At 36.1% G+C, this 16713-nt stretch overlaps 2 protein-coding genes across 34 annotated transcripts in view; both read left to right on the forward strand.

The window, feature by feature from the left end:
• Positions 1-9546, forward strand: part of SENP7 (SUMO specific peptidase 7) — a 185573-nt gene extending 176027 nt beyond the window's left edge. For all 29 annotated transcript variants that reach the window (XM_086409127.1, XM_086408931.1, XM_086408961.1 and 26 more), the window contains 4 exons: positions 2846-2889; positions 2981-3049; positions 3849-3999; positions 7727-9546. In XM_086409127.1, coding sequence (XP_086265253.1) covers positions 2846-2889; positions 2981-3049; positions 3849-3999; positions 7727-7864 — 402 coding nt within the window. In that variant the 3' untranslated portion in view covers positions 7865-9546. The remainder of the gene's footprint in view (positions 1-2845; positions 2890-2980; positions 3050-3848; positions 4000-7726) is intronic.
• A 391-nt stretch (positions 9547-9937) lies between these two features.
• The window catches only part of IMPG2 (interphotoreceptor matrix proteoglycan 2), an 86858-nt gene continuing 80082 nt past the window's right edge, over positions 9938-16713 (forward strand). For 4 of the 5 annotated variants that reach the window (XR_015166636.1, XM_086408868.1, XM_086408879.1 and 1 more), the window contains exon 1: positions 11207-11557. Coding sequence is in view for 4 of the 5 variants with exons in the window: in XM_086408868.1 (XP_086264994.1) it covers positions 11227-11557 (331 nt within the window). In the remaining variant the exon portion in view is untranslated. Of the gene's footprint in view, positions 11558-16713 lie in introns of all 5 variants that reach the window. The other variant, XM_086408898.1, reaches the window with a different exon arrangement.

The raw sequence follows: 16713 nt of genomic DNA on the forward strand, positions 1-16713 counted from the left end.
CATTCAGGTATGACCTAAGTCAAATCCCTTACGATTATACAGTGGAAGTGAGAAATAGATTTAAGGGCCTAGATCTGATAGATAGAGTGCCAGATGAACTATGGAATGAGGTTTGTGACATTGTACAGGAGACAAGGATCAAGACCATCCCCATGGAAAAGAAATGCAAAAAAGCAAAATGGCTATCTGGGGAGGCCTTACAAATAGCTGTGAAAAGAAGAGAGGCGAAAGCAAAGGAGAAAAGGAAAGATATAAGCATCTGAATGCAGAGTTCCAAAGAATAGCAAGAAGAGATAAGAAAGCCTTCCTCAGTGATCAATGCAAAGAAATAGAGGAAAACAACAGAATGGGAAAGACTAGAGATCTCTTCAAGAAAATTAGAGCTACCAAGGGAACATTTCATGCAAAGATGGGCTCGATAAAGGACAGAAATGGTATGGACCTAACAGAAGCAGAAGATATTAAGAAGAGGTGGCAAGAATACACAGAAGAATGATACAAAAAAGATCTTCATGACCCAGATAATCACGATGTTATGGTCCCTCAGCTACAGCCACACATCCTGGAATTGAAAGTCAAGTGGGCCTTAGGAAGCATCACTATGAACAAAGCTAGTGGAGGTGATGGAATTCCAGTTGAGCTATTTCAAATCCTGAAAGATGATGCTGTGAAAGTGCTGCACTCAATATGCCAGCAAATTTGGAAAACTCAGCAGTGGCCACAGGACTGGAAAAGGTCAGTTTTCATTCCAATCCCAAAGAAAGGCAATGCCAAAGAATACTCAAACTACCACACAATTGCACTTCATCTCACACGCTAGTAAAGTAATGCTCAAAATTCTCCAAGCCAGGCTTCAGCAATATGTGAACCGTGAACTTCCTGAAGTTCAAGCTGGTTTTAGAAAAGGCAGAGGAACCACAGATCAAATTGCCAACATCTGCTGGATCATGGAAAAAGCAAGAGAGTTCCAGAAAAACATCTATTTGTGCTTTATTGACTATGCCAAAGCCTTTGACTGTGTGGATCACAATAAACTGTGGAAAATTCTGAAAGAGATGGGAATACCAGACCACCTGATCTGCCTCTTGAGAAATTTGTATGCAGGTCAGGAAGCAACAGTTAGAACTGGACATGGAACAACAGACCGGTTCCAAATAGGAAAAGGAGTACGTCAAGGCTGTAAATTGTCACCCTGCTTATTTAGCTTATATGCAGAGTACATCATGAGAAACTCTGGACTGGAAGAAGCACAAGCTGGAATCAAGATTGCCGAGAGAAATATCAATAACCTCAGATATGCAAATGACATCACCGTTATGGCAGAAAGTGAAGGGGAACTTAAAAACCTCTTGATGAAAGTGAAAGAGGAGAGTGAAAAAGTTGGCTTAAAGCTCAACATTCAGAAAACGAAGATCATGGCATCAGGTCCCATCACTTCATGGGAAATAGATGGGGAAACAGTGGAAACAGTGTCAGACTTTATTTTTGGGGGCTCCAAAATCACTGCAGATGGTGACTGCAGCCATGAAATGAAAAGATGCTTACTCCTTAGAAGGAAAGTTATGACCAACCTAGACAGCATATTCAAAAGCAGAGACATAACTTTGCCAACAAAGGTCCGTCTAGTCAAGGCTATGGTTTTTCCCGTGGTCGTGTATGGATGTGAGAGTTGGACTGTGAAGAAGGCTGAGTGCCGAAGAATTGATGCTTTTGAACGTGGTGTTGGAGAAGACTCTTGAGAGTCCCTTGAACTGCAAGGAGATCCAATCAGTCCATTCTGAAGGAGATCAGCGCTGGGATTTCTTTGGAAGGAATGATACTAAAGCTGAAACTCCAGTACTTTGGCCACCTCATACAAAGAGTTGACTCATTGGAAAAGACTGTTGCTGGGAGGGATTGGGGACAGGAGGAGAAGGGGACGACAGAGGATGAGAGGGCTGGATGGCATCACTGACTTGATGGATGTGAGTCTGAGTGAACTCCGGGAGTTTGTGATGGACAGGGAGGTCTGGCGTGCTGCGATTCCTGGGGTCGCAAAGAGTCGGACACGACTGAGCGACTTAACTGAACTGAAGCTGAGTAAATCCTGTGTTCTATTTCCGTCTTTGAGATTTACTGTTACATTAGCATAATAAAGATAACTGAGAAGTTCTGCATATTAAAGAAAGTTTGATCTATTGATTCTTAAATTTGTCAGCAAAAATAACAAAATACCCCATCTCTTGTCCTTGAAAGTGAAAGTGAAAAGTTGCTCAGTTGTGTCCAACTCTTTGCAACCCCATAGACTATACAGTTCATGGAATTCTCCAGGCCAGAATACTGGAGTGGGAAGCCTTTCCCTGCTCCAGGGGATCTTCCCAACCCAGGGACTGAACCCAGGTCTCCCACTTTGCAGGTGATTCTTTACCAGCTGAGCCACAAGGGAAGCCCTCTCTTGTCCCTTAATATACATTAATACTTTGCTTCTTGTGCTTCAAAAGGGAGAAGTGTGTCGCTACTGACTTCATTTACTGAGTTAAGAAAATGTGATTAAGGACAGATTCAATTAACTTGTTTATCTTTGTTTAAGATGGCAACTCTGAATACAAGTAATTCAAGTTCCAGTTTGTTTTTAGGCTATTTTAAAGCTCCATAACTTCTTAAGGTCACATGTGAAAGTTTATAAAGTCTTTCACCAGTGACAGAAAATAATAAATTTTAAAAACGAATTTGGCTTAGTTGAGATGATGAAAAGAACTCTCATTTGAAATTTTAAAGTTATTTGAAACATTTTTTAAAATGACTGAAAATTTATTTATTCAAACTGGCTTTAATTTCAAAGTCATAAAAATTCATGTTATTTCAGAGTCCTGAGATGAATGTGACAGTACCAAAGAAGATGTGTAAAAGGTGCGTACATGCTGTAACACATAGTTTAGATATTTATGTTTACTTCATATACAAATACGTACATCTTGATTTCTTTCTTTGCTTTTCATAGGCCATGCATTCTCATACTAGATTCCTTGAAAGCTGCTTCTATACAAAACACAGTTCAGAATTTACGAGAGTAAGTAGTGATGATTTTACTATAATCTCAATAATTGGTAAGTTGCCTTAAGAATTACTTATAAAATTAGATCAGAAGTTATATTTTATTAATACTTACGTGAGGTCTATAAATCTAATTAATAATAACCCCATTATGTATAAAACATTTCTCAAGGATTTATATCAAAAGTAAATTTGAAATTTGTATTCACAATTGAACAAAAGTAACACTTTAGGAAAAAACTCTTTCACATTCTTATTTTGTGTGTCTGTTGGTAATTTTAAAATTTGCTATAGGATCTGGAAAAAACTAGCAACTGAAGTTTACTTTGTAAATATAAGTGACTTATATAAGTTGTAAAAGTTGAGTTGTTGAAAAAAGTCTAGTTTTAGTTTGAAACTCAGATGATTTTATTAGCATTTTTGAAGCCTCACAAGTTATAATTTGTGCTGTTAAGGTTTAAGTCTTTTGAAATGTGGCTGGAGGCAACATATTTGGCAGCAGAGGCTTTTACATCTTCGTGAAAGTTTGAAAGTGAAAAGTGAAAGTGAAGTTGCTCAGTCGTGTCCGACTCTTTGCGACCCCATAGACTGTAGCCTACCAGGCACCTCTGTCCATGGGATTTTCCAGGCAATTGTACTGGAGTGGGTTGCCATTTCCTTCTCCAGGGGATCTTCCCAACCCAGGGCTCTAACCCAGGTCTCCTGCATTGTAGACAGACACTTTACCATCTGAGCCACCAGGGAAGTCCTTGTGAAAGCTTACATAACAGTAAAGAAAGTTCTATTCACGTCATTCTACATTTTGTTGATTTAAGGTATTTAGAGGTAGAATGGGAAGTTAAACGAAAAACTCACCGTGAATTCAGCAAAACAAACATGGTGGACCTGTGCCCTAAAGTTCCTAAACAGGATAATAGCAGTGATTGTGGTGTGTATTTACTGCAATATGTGGAAAGCTTCTTTAAGGTATGTAAAGATATAAATAAGTTTTTTATTCACAGTTACTAACATATAATCACAAATTATTGGGCAAGCAAAGAAGCAGGAAAATGTTAGAGGTAATCAAGAAAAAAAAAAAAAAGACATAGAACCATATATAACCCAAATATTGGAGTTAAAAGATAAGAACTTTAAAATAATTTGATTAATTTATTGGAGAAAATAGTCAAAGATGAACAATATGGGTGAAAATGGAATCTGCTTTTAAAAAAAGTGTTGAGTGGATATTCTAGAACTGAAAGTGCATACTGATATATCTAAAATTAAGAACTTACTGGCTGGGTTTAATAGCAGACTGAATACAACAGAAGACAGGATCAGGGAACTTTAAAAAAGGACACTAGAAAGTATCCCACTGTAGCTAAGAAAGGAAAAAGCATGTAAAGAAGAGAGCAGCGCAAAAGAGACAAATATGGTACAGTCAAAAGTCTAATTTACATATAATTGGAGTCGCAGATGGATTCGAGGCAGAGAGAGAATAAGACAGACAAAGCTGAAGAAAAATTTCAAGACCAAAGACTTGTGTATTGAAGAATCTCAGAAAACCATCAGCTACATAAGTACAATGACAAGAATGGGTATTATTTTCTAGCTCGTCAGAGATTCTATACGAACTGTAGCAACATTAAAAAGAGTTTTAAATAGTAAGGAATCACTCTTTTTTTTTTTTAACTGTTAGCTTATTACTTCAGTCATAACCAGTATTATTTATGAAGATGGCTGTAGAAACAGGGTATTTTTGACCAGAGGCTTGTTTAGATAATCCTTAAATGTACTTTCAAAGCATGAAGGTTATAGTATGCAGTTACAACTTTTGATATAATTGGGGAGAATTGATTATAGTAGAAGATGGTATACATAATGGAAACCACTAAATGTGTTATTATGTTTTCTTTTTCCTTTTTTATTCTACACTGGAACTGCCTTATAGGATGAGAATTCTGATCTTCTAATACTCTTTCCAAAGAGATTTGATTTTGTTTTTAGATTATCCAGAATGTCTTATTACATAACATATTCTGAATCTGCTATATAATTCTACTTTATGTAGCCCCAGTTTGTAGAGTATACATCTCATTTAGGTTGTAGCACCACTTAAGATTCCTAGGGGGTGGGGAACTCAAAAAACTAAACCTTGTGTTTCACAAATTTGTGCACTAATATAACAGACAGTGGGTGGAAAAAAACAGGTTTCAGATTGATCACTCAAAACCTGTGGAACTTTGTAACTAGGCCTAAGAAAAACAACATTAATTCAAATAAAAATACTTGCACAGTTAAATTTCCACTGACATATGCTCCTAGAATCACAGTCAGCCCATCATTTCAGCTTTAAACCCTGGGATTCTTAATTTCCTTTTTAAGTAAGTCCTTCTTACATCTAGCTTCTAATAGTTTCATCAGATTTATAAACATGATCTAGGGTCAGTTCAGTTCAGTTCAGTCGCTCAGTCGTGTCCGACTCTTTGTGACACCATGAATCGCAGCACGCCAGGCCTCCCTGTCCATCACAAACTCCCGGAGTTCACTCAGACTCAAGTCCATCGAGTCAGTGATGCCATCCAGCCATCTCATCCTCTGTCGTCCCCTTCTCCTCCTGCCCTCAATTCCTCCCAGCATCAGAGTCTTTTCCAATGAGTCAGCTCTTCGCATGAGATGGCCAAAGTACTGGAATTTCAGCTTCAGCATCATTCCCTCCAAAGAAATCCCAGCACTGATCTCCTTCAGAATGGACTGGTTGGATCTCCTTGCAGTCCAAGGGACTCTCAAGAGTCTTCTCCAACACCACGTTCAAAAGCATCAATTCTTCGGCGCTCAGCCTTCTTCACAGTCCAACACTCACATCCATACATGACCACGGGAAAAACCATAGCCTTGACTAGACGGACCTTTGTTGGCAAAGTTATGTCTCTGCTTTTGAATATGCTGTCTAGGTTGGTCATAACTTTCCTTCCAAGGAGAAAGCGTCTTTTCATTTCATGGCTGCAGTCACCATCTGCAGTGATTTTGGAGCCCCCCAAAATAAAGTCTGACACTGTTTCCACTGTTTCCCCATCTATTTCCCATGAAGTGATGGGACCGGATGCCATGATCTTCGTTTTCTGAATGTTGAGCTTTAAGCCAACTTTTTCACTCTCCTCTTTCACTTTCATCAAGAGGCTTTTTAGTTCCTCTTCACTTTCTGCCATAAGGGTGGTGTCATCTGCATATCTGAGGTTATTGCTATTTCTCTCGGCAATCTTGATTCCAACTTGTGCTTCTTCCAGTCCAGCGTTTCTCATGATGTACTCTGCATATAAGTTAAATAAGCAGGGTGACAATATACAGCCTTGATGTACTCCTTTTCCTATTTGGAACCGGTCTGTTGTTCCATGTCCAGTTCTAGCTGTTGCTTCCTGACCTGCATACAGATTTCTCAAGAGGCAGATCAGGTTCTTGATCTAGGGTAGTCTTCAGCATTTATTTGTTTATTTTCTTGAAGACAGGCAGAATTGTCTTTGCAGTTGCAACTTCCTTGTTAAGCTTAACATAATGGAAAATGTAGCAATTCTTGAAACTACTAAATTGGTTGTTTTCCTAGACTAAAAGAAGGTACTAATGTAGAATTTTCTGTTTTTTATCTGAGATTCTTCATTTACTGCTGGCTTTTCTCTTTGTTTTAATAGTACAAAATAGTAACATGTTGGAGAAGATGGTGTTCAGACCAACCTGACTTCTTTGTTGTACTGAATCATTGTTTACTAATTCTGTTTGCGCTAATTCACTTAAATGAATTGTAGCAGAACATATGGTGTTTAATTTTGATGTTCGAAAGTTAGCAGTTTAATGAAAATACTCTGAAGTTGATTGTGGTGATGGTTGCACAACTTTGAATATACTGAAAATCATTCGATTGAATACTTTAGGTGAATTGTATGTTATGTGAATTATGTCTCACTAAAGCTGTTATTTTTTTTTTTTTTTAAACTTTACATAATTGTATTAGTTTTGCCAAATATCAAAATGAATCCGCCACAGGTATACATGTGTTCCCCTTCCTGAACCCCCCTCCCTCCTCCCTCCCCATACCATCCCTCTGGGTCGTCCCAGTGCACCAGCCCCAAGCATCCAGTATGGTGCATCGAACCTGGACTGGCATCTCATTTCATACATGATATTTTACATGTTTCAATGCCATTCTCCCAAATCATCCCACCCTCTCCCTCTCTCACAGAGTCCATAATACTGTTTTATACATCAGTGTCTCTTTTGCTGTCTCGTACACAGGGTTATTGTTACCATCTTTCTAAATTCCATATGTATGCGTTATTATATTGTATTGGTGTTTTTCCTTCTGGCTTACTTCACTCTGTATAATAGGCTCCAGTTTCATCCATCTCATTAGAACTGATTCAAATGTTTTCTTTTTAATGGCTGAGTAATACTCCATTGTGTATATGTACCACAGCTTTCTTATCCATTCATCTGCTGATAGACATCTAGGTTGCTTCCATGTCCTGGCTATTATAAACAGTGCTGCGATGAACATTGGGGTACACGTGTCTCTTTCCCTTCTGGTTTCCTCAGTGTGTATGCCCAGCAGTGGGATTTGGTATTTTAAAAAGTTAGCAATTTCTCATTTCTTATAAAAATGAATTTTGAGTGAATTTGAATTATACTGCTAAAGTGATTACATTGTCTTTTCTCTCATTAGGATCCTATTGTTAACTTTGAACTTCCAATTCATCTGGAGAAATGGTTCCCTCGTCATGTAATAAAGACCAAACGGGAAGATATTCGAGAGCTCATTTTGAAGCTTCATTTACAGCAGCAGAAGGGCAGCAGTAGCTAGTTAATCTGTACAAACATGACACAGATGCTCTATACGATTACTGGAAAGCCGCTTACCGGCATTTGTGTCGGCCAGCTCACAGAGAAGAAAATAACTTGCAGTAGTTTTATAAGTCATTGTACATTATTTAAAATATATAAGACATATTATTAGAATTGTTGGGATCTGATAGATGGAGTGGAAATGGGTGTAATATAGATTAATGTATTAGATAGGAATTAAAGTTTCATAAATATTTGATTCAAAATATTTCATAAATATTTTCTGATTAAATATGATTGGATTATGCAACAGTATATGTAATGTGGGAATGTTTTTGTAGATAATACAGCTGTGTGATCTGTACTTCCACATAACTGGGAGTGGAAGGGAGTTAGGTCCTCCCTGGTGCCAGCCCCAGTGCTTGTCAAATTGGTTGACAAGTCACATTGTATTGTAGTTTTATTCTTTGCAGCTCAAGCATGCAGTATGAATACTATGTATTTTTTTAAAAAAAGAATTTAGTATCAAGGCTTCAGAAAATGCCATTTACGGCATCCCTTCTGTATAGCATAAGAGAAAACAATGTTAGGATGGTGATAAGAATTCACTCTTTCAAAGCGCAGCTTATTTTTCTCAGTTGCTAAATGGAACTGTTCCTCTAACTGTTGTTTGTTTTGTTTCTTTTGCTGTCATGTGTGGGGATCTGAGAATTTAGTTCGTTCATTCAGAGTGAATTTGGAGCAAAAAATTTAGCTATCACAAAAAATTGCATATGTAGCTCAACTTAGTTTATTTGAGGTATAGCTATGTAAATATTGACTCCTATCCTACTCTGACATCCCAGAATATGTATACAGTTTCTGTAAGTATAGAAGATAAAACTGGTGTCTTCATAACTTTAATTAAAAAAAAATCCTCAAATTCTTATATACTAATTGTTAGGACTGAATACATAATTTTATAGCTCTGTTTACCCAGTATTTGTCTGCAAAAGCCAGATTGCTTTCATTGCTTTTATATTTTTCAATTGTAATTTTTAGAGACTTAAGAACCAGATGGAGCATAAGTTTTTATTAAATGTTCTGACAGGTAACAGTCCTGAATTGATGTGATAATGATGGTATTACATATGATTCAACTCTTTACAACCTTCTAATGTTATCAGGAATATTTTGAGGGGACAATTATATTGTATTTTCTCAGATAAGAAAATTTTTTTAATAATATTATTTTAATCTTCTCTTTTAGGCATCTCTTAGATTTATGTTGTAACTGTATAGCAGTGAAGGAAAGGCAATTTAAGATGAAGCTAACAATTGGGATGTTTTATTTCAGAATCATGTGACTTGAGTTAAGCCTTAGTGTCCTTATGTTTGTGTCATCACCTTTTTATTGTTAAAGATATTTGTCCTTTGGAGAGTTCCTATAAAAACAGTTATAATTACATGTTTCATTCCCAGTGTCTTTGTTGGGGAGGGAACTTTTTAAGATGACTATTCATTGTTTTGTATATCTAATTTTGAGAAAACAAGTATATAATACATCTTATTGTGACTTCTTAACTTTTGTTTGTATGTTTTTCAAAGAAACCACTGTCCCTTATATGTTTTGAAGATTGTTTAAAATCCGTTTTCGTAAATTCATATGGAAATAATGCTTTGAGAATACCAACATTTTATATTAAACATATTTCCAATTCATTAGGCTGAGGTGTAATTTTTTTCCTTACAAAAGGTGACCGATTTTTAGATAGAAATTTTAAATTGTGTGATACTCAGTACATGTCATATAATTGATGCTTAGATTAATTTTTCTTCTAACAGGCATATGCTAATTTTGATTGTCGGTTCAGGGAACATTTTTTGAGCATCTACTACTATCAGGAAATGTACAAGGTAGAAAAAAATGAATGACAGCTCTTATTCCTAGGTCATTTATAGTCTAATAGGAGAAATGAACACATGAACAGTTTCAGTATGCTTGTTTAAAAAAATCATGGTTTCTTTGGCATCACCAGAGTGTGTTCAGCTTAGGGTATGTGTGTGACTGTGATACTGAGAGCTGGTAGAGAGGTTGCAAGAGCGTTGTCAGTGGAAAGGGAAAGCCTTCTTAAAGAAGCTAATACTGTTTTTATTTCACAATTCTTGGGATAAAAAAACAAACTTGACTTTCTTTTTAAAGTCATAAGCCAGTCACTTAACTAGGATTTAGAAAAAGTTTAATATTTCTGTAATGCTTACACTATCTCTATCATGAGTTATTTTTACTATTCCTGTTCTATTTTATAGATGAGGAAGGAGATAGAGTGGTTACAGTGGAAGATTTTCAAGTTTTTTAATCAAGGAGGGACAGACAGTAGCTTACAAGACAGTAGATTTATTATAAACAGAAACAGCTCCAAGAAAACTGATTTTATTTTATATGTAGTTCTCTATTTCTGATGTAGACAAGTATAGTTGGTCTGGGCATTTTATGCTTCTAAATCAGTTGTAGAGAATATCAGAGAATATGTAAATCTAATAGATGGAGAAAAATTGTAAAATTCTGAGTTGTATGTGTAACATTATTATTTTTGGGGAAACATTATTTTTATGTGGACTGCTTATTAAAGGCAAGGATAGTGTTAGTAAAGAGCTTAGCTGACTAGATTAGAACAAAGAAATTGTCTCTTCCCATCTGTCCTAATTAGCTTATCTCTCCTGCTCTCATAGCATGTTAGTTATTTCAGAAAAGAAGGGAGAGGTACTTTGAAAGGACACCATTTTTATTCAGCTAATTTATAATGATTTTGGAATGGTTGTTAGTTCTTAAACATAAACTTATAAATGTTAGACTTCTTCTGTAACAGTTTGTTACTGGACATTTCAAGGCTTTTCAGTTACAGAGTTTGGCCTCTCCTCCTCCTTTTGGTTTTGGCTCAAATGATTATGTTTCCTCATTTTGGGAAGATTTCTCTGTGTATTTTGATATTTGTCCTGATAGAAGGAAACCTTCCATCGTTAACAGGTATTTAAAAATCTGTGTTACTTTTTAAATTTTTCTTTATATCTGTAGTATATTTTCTCTAAAAACATTATTTGATATGATTGCTGTAAGGAATTGAATCAAATATTACTCTATCAATCTTTAATATTGCTTCATTTAAACTGTGTGATAATTTCTTCAATAATTCTGGTTTTCCTCTTCATTAATGTTTCTTGATTCACACCTTACCTCTTCTTATTTCTTGTGTTGAAATTGAATATATACTTGGTTTCAATAACTAACAGTCTTGAAATAAAGAGGAGGAATTAAATGGAGAAAAAATTGAATACGTCATTCTCTTGAAGCATATAGGCCTGTAATTTGAGCATTGAGTTAAAAATCCAGACATAGTGCAGATGTCAGTTTTTGTTTATTTCCTCTCATTCTGTATCTTCATTCATCATCATCAGTTTTGTTTATGCTTTCACTCTGTAGCACAAACATACTTGTCTTTAGAAGAGATCCAAGAACCCAAGAGTACAGTTTCTTTTCTCCAGACTGACTCAGAATCCACAGATTCTTCTCTATCTGCTAAAAAGAAACAACCTCTGGACAGCAGAGAAACTGAGAGACATTGGTTGCTCAGAAGAAAGCGATCTACTTTATTTCCTAATGGTGTGAAAACTTGCCCAGATGAAAGTGTTACAGAGGCTGTGGCAAACCATGTGAAATATTTTAAAGTCCGAGGTAAGCAAATATTCATACCCTTGGGCTCCATGGTGAAATTCAAACGTAGTTCAAAAACAGTTGTTGTATTTCTTTACAATTCAAAATTTGTCATACTTTTGGTAGAGACTGAACCAAATATTATCTTTCTACTAACCATGGAAAACAGACTTATTAAGAATTTGGTATTTATATAGCTTCAGAGAAAAGTTTATATTATTTTAAGAGAGGACATGGACATGGTTTAAAATCATTTAAGTACTTTAAAAGTACCAGTTTATCATAAAGTATCACTTGTATGTAGAGTGTAAAAAAAATGGTACAAATGAACTTATTTACAAAATAGAAATAGAGTCACAGATGTAGGAAAAAACTTATGGTTACCATGGGGGAAAGATTGTTGTTCATTCACTAAATCATGTCTGACTCTTTGCAGCTCAGTGGACTGCAGCATGCCAGGCTCCTTTGTCCTCCACTATCTCCTTGTTTGTTGAATCTGTGATGGTATCTTACCGTCTCATCCTCTGTTGCCCCTTCTCCTTTTGCCTTCAATCTCTCCCAACATCAGTCTTTTCCACTGAGTCGGCTCTTCACATCAGGTGGCCAAAGTACTGGAGCTTCAGCCTCAGCATCAGTCCTCCCAATGAATATTCAGGGTTGATTTCCTTTAGGATTTCTAGTTTGATCTCCTTGCAGTCCAAGGGGCTCTCAAGAGTCTTCTCCAACACCACTGTTCAAAAGCATCAATTCTTCCACCTTCTTTCTGGTCCAACGCTCACATCTGTACATGACTACTGAAAAAAAACCTGTAGTTTTGACCATACAGACCTTTGTTGGCAAAGTGATGCTTCTGCTTTTTAATACGCTGTCTAGGTTTGCCATGGGCTTCCCTGATAGCTCAGTTGGTAAAGAATTTGCCTGCAATGCAGGAGACCCTGGTTCAATTCATGGGTAGGGAAGATCTGCTGGCAAAAGGATGGACTACCCACCTCTAGTATTCTTGGGCTTCCCTTGTGGCTCAGTTGGTAAAGAATCTGCCTGCAATGCAGGAGACCTGGGTTCAATCCCTGGGTTGGGAAGATCCCCTGGGGAAGGAAAGGGCTAATCACTCCAGTATTCTGGCCTAGAGAATCACATGGACTGTATAGTCCATGGGATCGCAAATAGTTGTACACGACTGAGTGACTTTCACTTCACTTCACTTCAGGTTTGCAATAGCTTTCCTTTCAAGGAACAAACGTCTTTTAATTTCATGACTTGCAGTCACCATCCACAGTGATTTTGGAGCCCAAGAAAAGAGAATCTATCACTACTTCAACATTTTCCTCTCCTTAATCTTATCTGATGGTATATTTAACCTCCTTTAAGAGGAAGTTCTCAGAGGTCTCTTTTCCCCTTCTAGAACCATTTCCATACTGATTCAGAAACTCTAGTTAAAAGAATGATTTACATCTTGACAACATTTGGTACTTTCATCCTTTGAAAAGATGAATTTTCTACATCTACTTGGTTTACTTTGTGTTGTAGTACTTATGTAGCACAGTCTCAATTTCATGGGTGCATTTTACACAGTTCAGTATGTCTTATTTTTTTTAAGCAAGAACTAAGAAATATTCGTATTGGCTGGTGGGTCCAAATACTGAAACCAGCAGCAGTGATTTCAATAAAACTGTCGCTGCTTCTACTTTTTCCCCATCTGTTTGCCATGAGGTGGTGGGACCGAATGCCATGATCTTAGTTTTTTGAATGTTTAGTTCAAACATTTTGTTTGAACTTAGTTCAGTGTTGAGCTAAGTTCAAAATTTGTTTGAACTTAGTTCAAACAGTAGTTTTTAGCCAGCTTTTTCCCTCTCCTCTTTCACCATCATGAAAGGCTCTTTAATTCCTCTTCATTTTCTGCCATTGGAGTGGTATCATCTACGTATCTGAGGTTGCTGATATTTCTCCTGGTGGTCTTGACTCCAGCTTGTGCTTCATCCAGCCTGGCATTTTGCATGATGTACTCTGCATAGCAGTTAAGTAAGCAGGGGGACAGTATACAGCCTTGTTGTACTCCTTTCTCTCAATTTTGAATCATGTCCAGTTGTTCCATGTTTAAGTGTTGCTTCTTGTCCTGCATATAGGTTTCTCAGGAGACAGGTAAGGTGGTCTGGTAGTTTGATGTGATTCACACAAAGGCTTTAGTGTAGTCAGTGAAGCAGTAGTAGATATTTTTCTGGGAAGGGGGAAATGAATATTTCAACATAGGTCTTGATTTTGAGTAGATTTGGAGAGATAATTGGATTATGCTGCTAAAACCAATTGTTTAGACATTGTTTAGATCTACTCACTGTTCAACCAAGGATTTTAGTTCTTTCCACTGAACTAATTCACTCTAATGGTTTGCTGAGTTTTTCCTTTCATAGATAATTTGATATCAATTGCTGTTTGGTATAACACATTTGAAGAATATCTCCATTTACGCAAGAAGCAACTGCACTCAACTTAATGACTTTTGAAATTAACCAGATATTTAGGGATGCTTGGAGTAGGAAGTAATTAATAGTATTCTCCCTTCAAAAAATTATATTAGTAGTTGGACCTTTTAATATATAGCCTATAAACTGCGCATATTTAAAGTATATAGTCTGATTAGTTTTGACAAATGTATTGATCCTTAAATTATCACTGCAATTAAGATAATGAATTTTTCAGTTACCTCCAAACATTTTCTCAAGTGCCTTTATAATCCCTTCCTCCCTGAGCACCTCCCTTGACCTAAGAGCTGAGGTAACCACTAATCTGCTTTCTATTACCAGGTATTGTTTGCATTTTCTACACTTATATATATGAATGTATTCATACTATGTACTCTTGTTTAGCTTCTTTTACTCAGTTTAATTGTTTTGAGACTCATCTGTGATTTTTTGATGTAGCAATACTTCATTACCATTTATTTTGGGGTATTATTACATTTTATGGATATACTGCATTTGGGGATATTTGGGTGGTTTTCAGTTATTGGTGATTATAGAGAAAGTGGTCATGAATGTTTGTGAAAAATTTTTTTGTATGAACAATCTGCTTTCATATCTGTTGGTTAATTGGAATGGAATGGATGGATCACATGATAGTTCTATGTTTAACTTTTTAAGAAGTTGCCAAAACTGTTTTCCAGTGTAGTTGTACCACCGGTGGTGTATTGGGACTCTTGTTTTTCCACATCTGTGTAATGCTTGGTATAGTCGGTCTTTTTAAGCTGTAACCATTCTAGTAGATGCAGCTTTCCTCATAGCTCAGTCGGTTAAGAATCTGACTGCAGTGCAGGAGACCTGGGTTCAATTCCTGGGTCAGGAAGATCCTCTGGAGAAGGAAATGGCAACCCACTCCAGTAACCATGCCTGGAAAATCCTGTGGACAGAGGAGCCTGGCAGGCTATAGTCCATGGGGTTGCAAGAGTCAGACATGACTTAATGACTAAACCACCACATTCTAGTAGATATGAAGTGACATCTTATTGTGGTTTTAACTTGTGTTTTCTTGAAGGCTGATGACATTGAGCACTTTTTTATGTGCTCATTTGCCATTCATATATCTTTTTTGATGAAGTTTCTATCCGAATGTTTTGCTGATTTAAAAAATAATTGGATTATTTGTCCTATAATTGAGTTATAAGAGTTCTTTACGGATTCCAAATTCAAATTCATTGTCAGATATATGTTTTGCATAAATTTTATCCCAATGTTTGGTTTATTGTTTTGTTTTTCTTAACAATGTCTTTTGAGGAACAGTTTTAGATTTTGATATGTCAGATGGGTTTTTTTTGCTTCATACTTGCTTTTGGTATTGGATCTAAGTTTGCTTAGCTCAGAGTCACAAAGATTTTCTGTTATTTTTTCCTGTAGAAGTTTTATAATTTTTTGGTTTTACATATAGGTCTTTGATCTACTGTGAGTTAATATTTGTATTTGGTGTATATGAGTCAAAGTTAATTTTTTTTGTATTTGCATAGCCAGTTGTTCCAGCATCATTTATTAAAAAGATTATGTTTTCTAGCTTTTGTACATTTGTTGAAAATCAGTCTTCTGTGTATGATGGATCTATTTCTTCATTTTTTATTCTCTTACACAGATTTATTTGTCTGTTTTAATGCCAGTGCCTTACTGTCTTGATTACTGTAAGCTTTATAATAAGTCTTTGAATCAAATAGTGCAAGTCCTTCAACTTTGTTCTTTTTAAATCTGTTTGATTATGCTAGGTCCTTTGTCTTCCATATAAATATTATAATCAGCTTGCCAATTTGTACATGGAAAGCCACTGGAATTTTGATTTGGTCTGTGTTAAATCTGTTGATCAATTTGGGAAGAGATGCAATCTTAGCAGTGTTGACTCTCTTGCTCTATGGATGTATCCCCTCATTTATTTTGATCTTTGTCAGTTTCTCTCAGTAGTGTTTTGTAATTTTTAGTGTTTAGATCTTATACATCTTTTTGTCAGATTTATTTCACTTTTTTCATGCTGTTGTTAACAGTATTTTTTTTTAAATGGTCTTTGATTGTTCCTTGCTAGTATATAAACATAGAGTTGATTAATGTATTGATCTTTTATTCCATAACTTTGTAAACTCACGTATTGGTTCTAGTAGCTCTTTCATATATTCTGTAGGGTTTTCTACATAGGTGATTATTTCATCTACAAATAAAGACATAGTTTTATTTCTTATCTTCCAATTTGTATGTCTTTTATTTCTTTAAAAATTTATTTATTTATTTATTTTAATTGGAGGATAATTATTCTACGATATTGTGATGGCTTTGCCATACATCAACATGAATTGACCGTAGGTAAACATGTGTCCTCCCACCTCTCTCCCCACCCCATCCCTCCAGGATTTCTTTTTCTTGCCTTATGCAGTAAATTGACTGTTCCTCATGCTTTGGGCTCCACAATTCTGAAAGGAAACTGTATTACCCTAAAAAAAGACTTTGTTCCATTCTGGATTTCTCCATACTAGATAAGATGCATAGTCTGAGCCCTAGTACAGGATTCAAGACAGTAGTTTCATAATTTACATTAGAGTGCACTCATTCTGTTGTGTTTTCTGTGGATTTTAACAAATGTACAGTGACAAGTGTCCACTGTTACAGTGTCATACAGATAGTTTCACTGCCCTTAAATCCATCCGTTTCGACCTCCTG

Source organism: Bos grunniens, chromosome 1 (genome assembly GCF_055505025.1).
Source record: "Bos grunniens cultivar Pamir isolate PY7600 chromosome 1, Bosgru_T2T1.0, whole genome shotgun sequence".
Taxonomy (NCBI): Eukaryota; Metazoa; Chordata; class Mammalia; order Artiodactyla; family Bovidae; genus Bos; species Bos grunniens.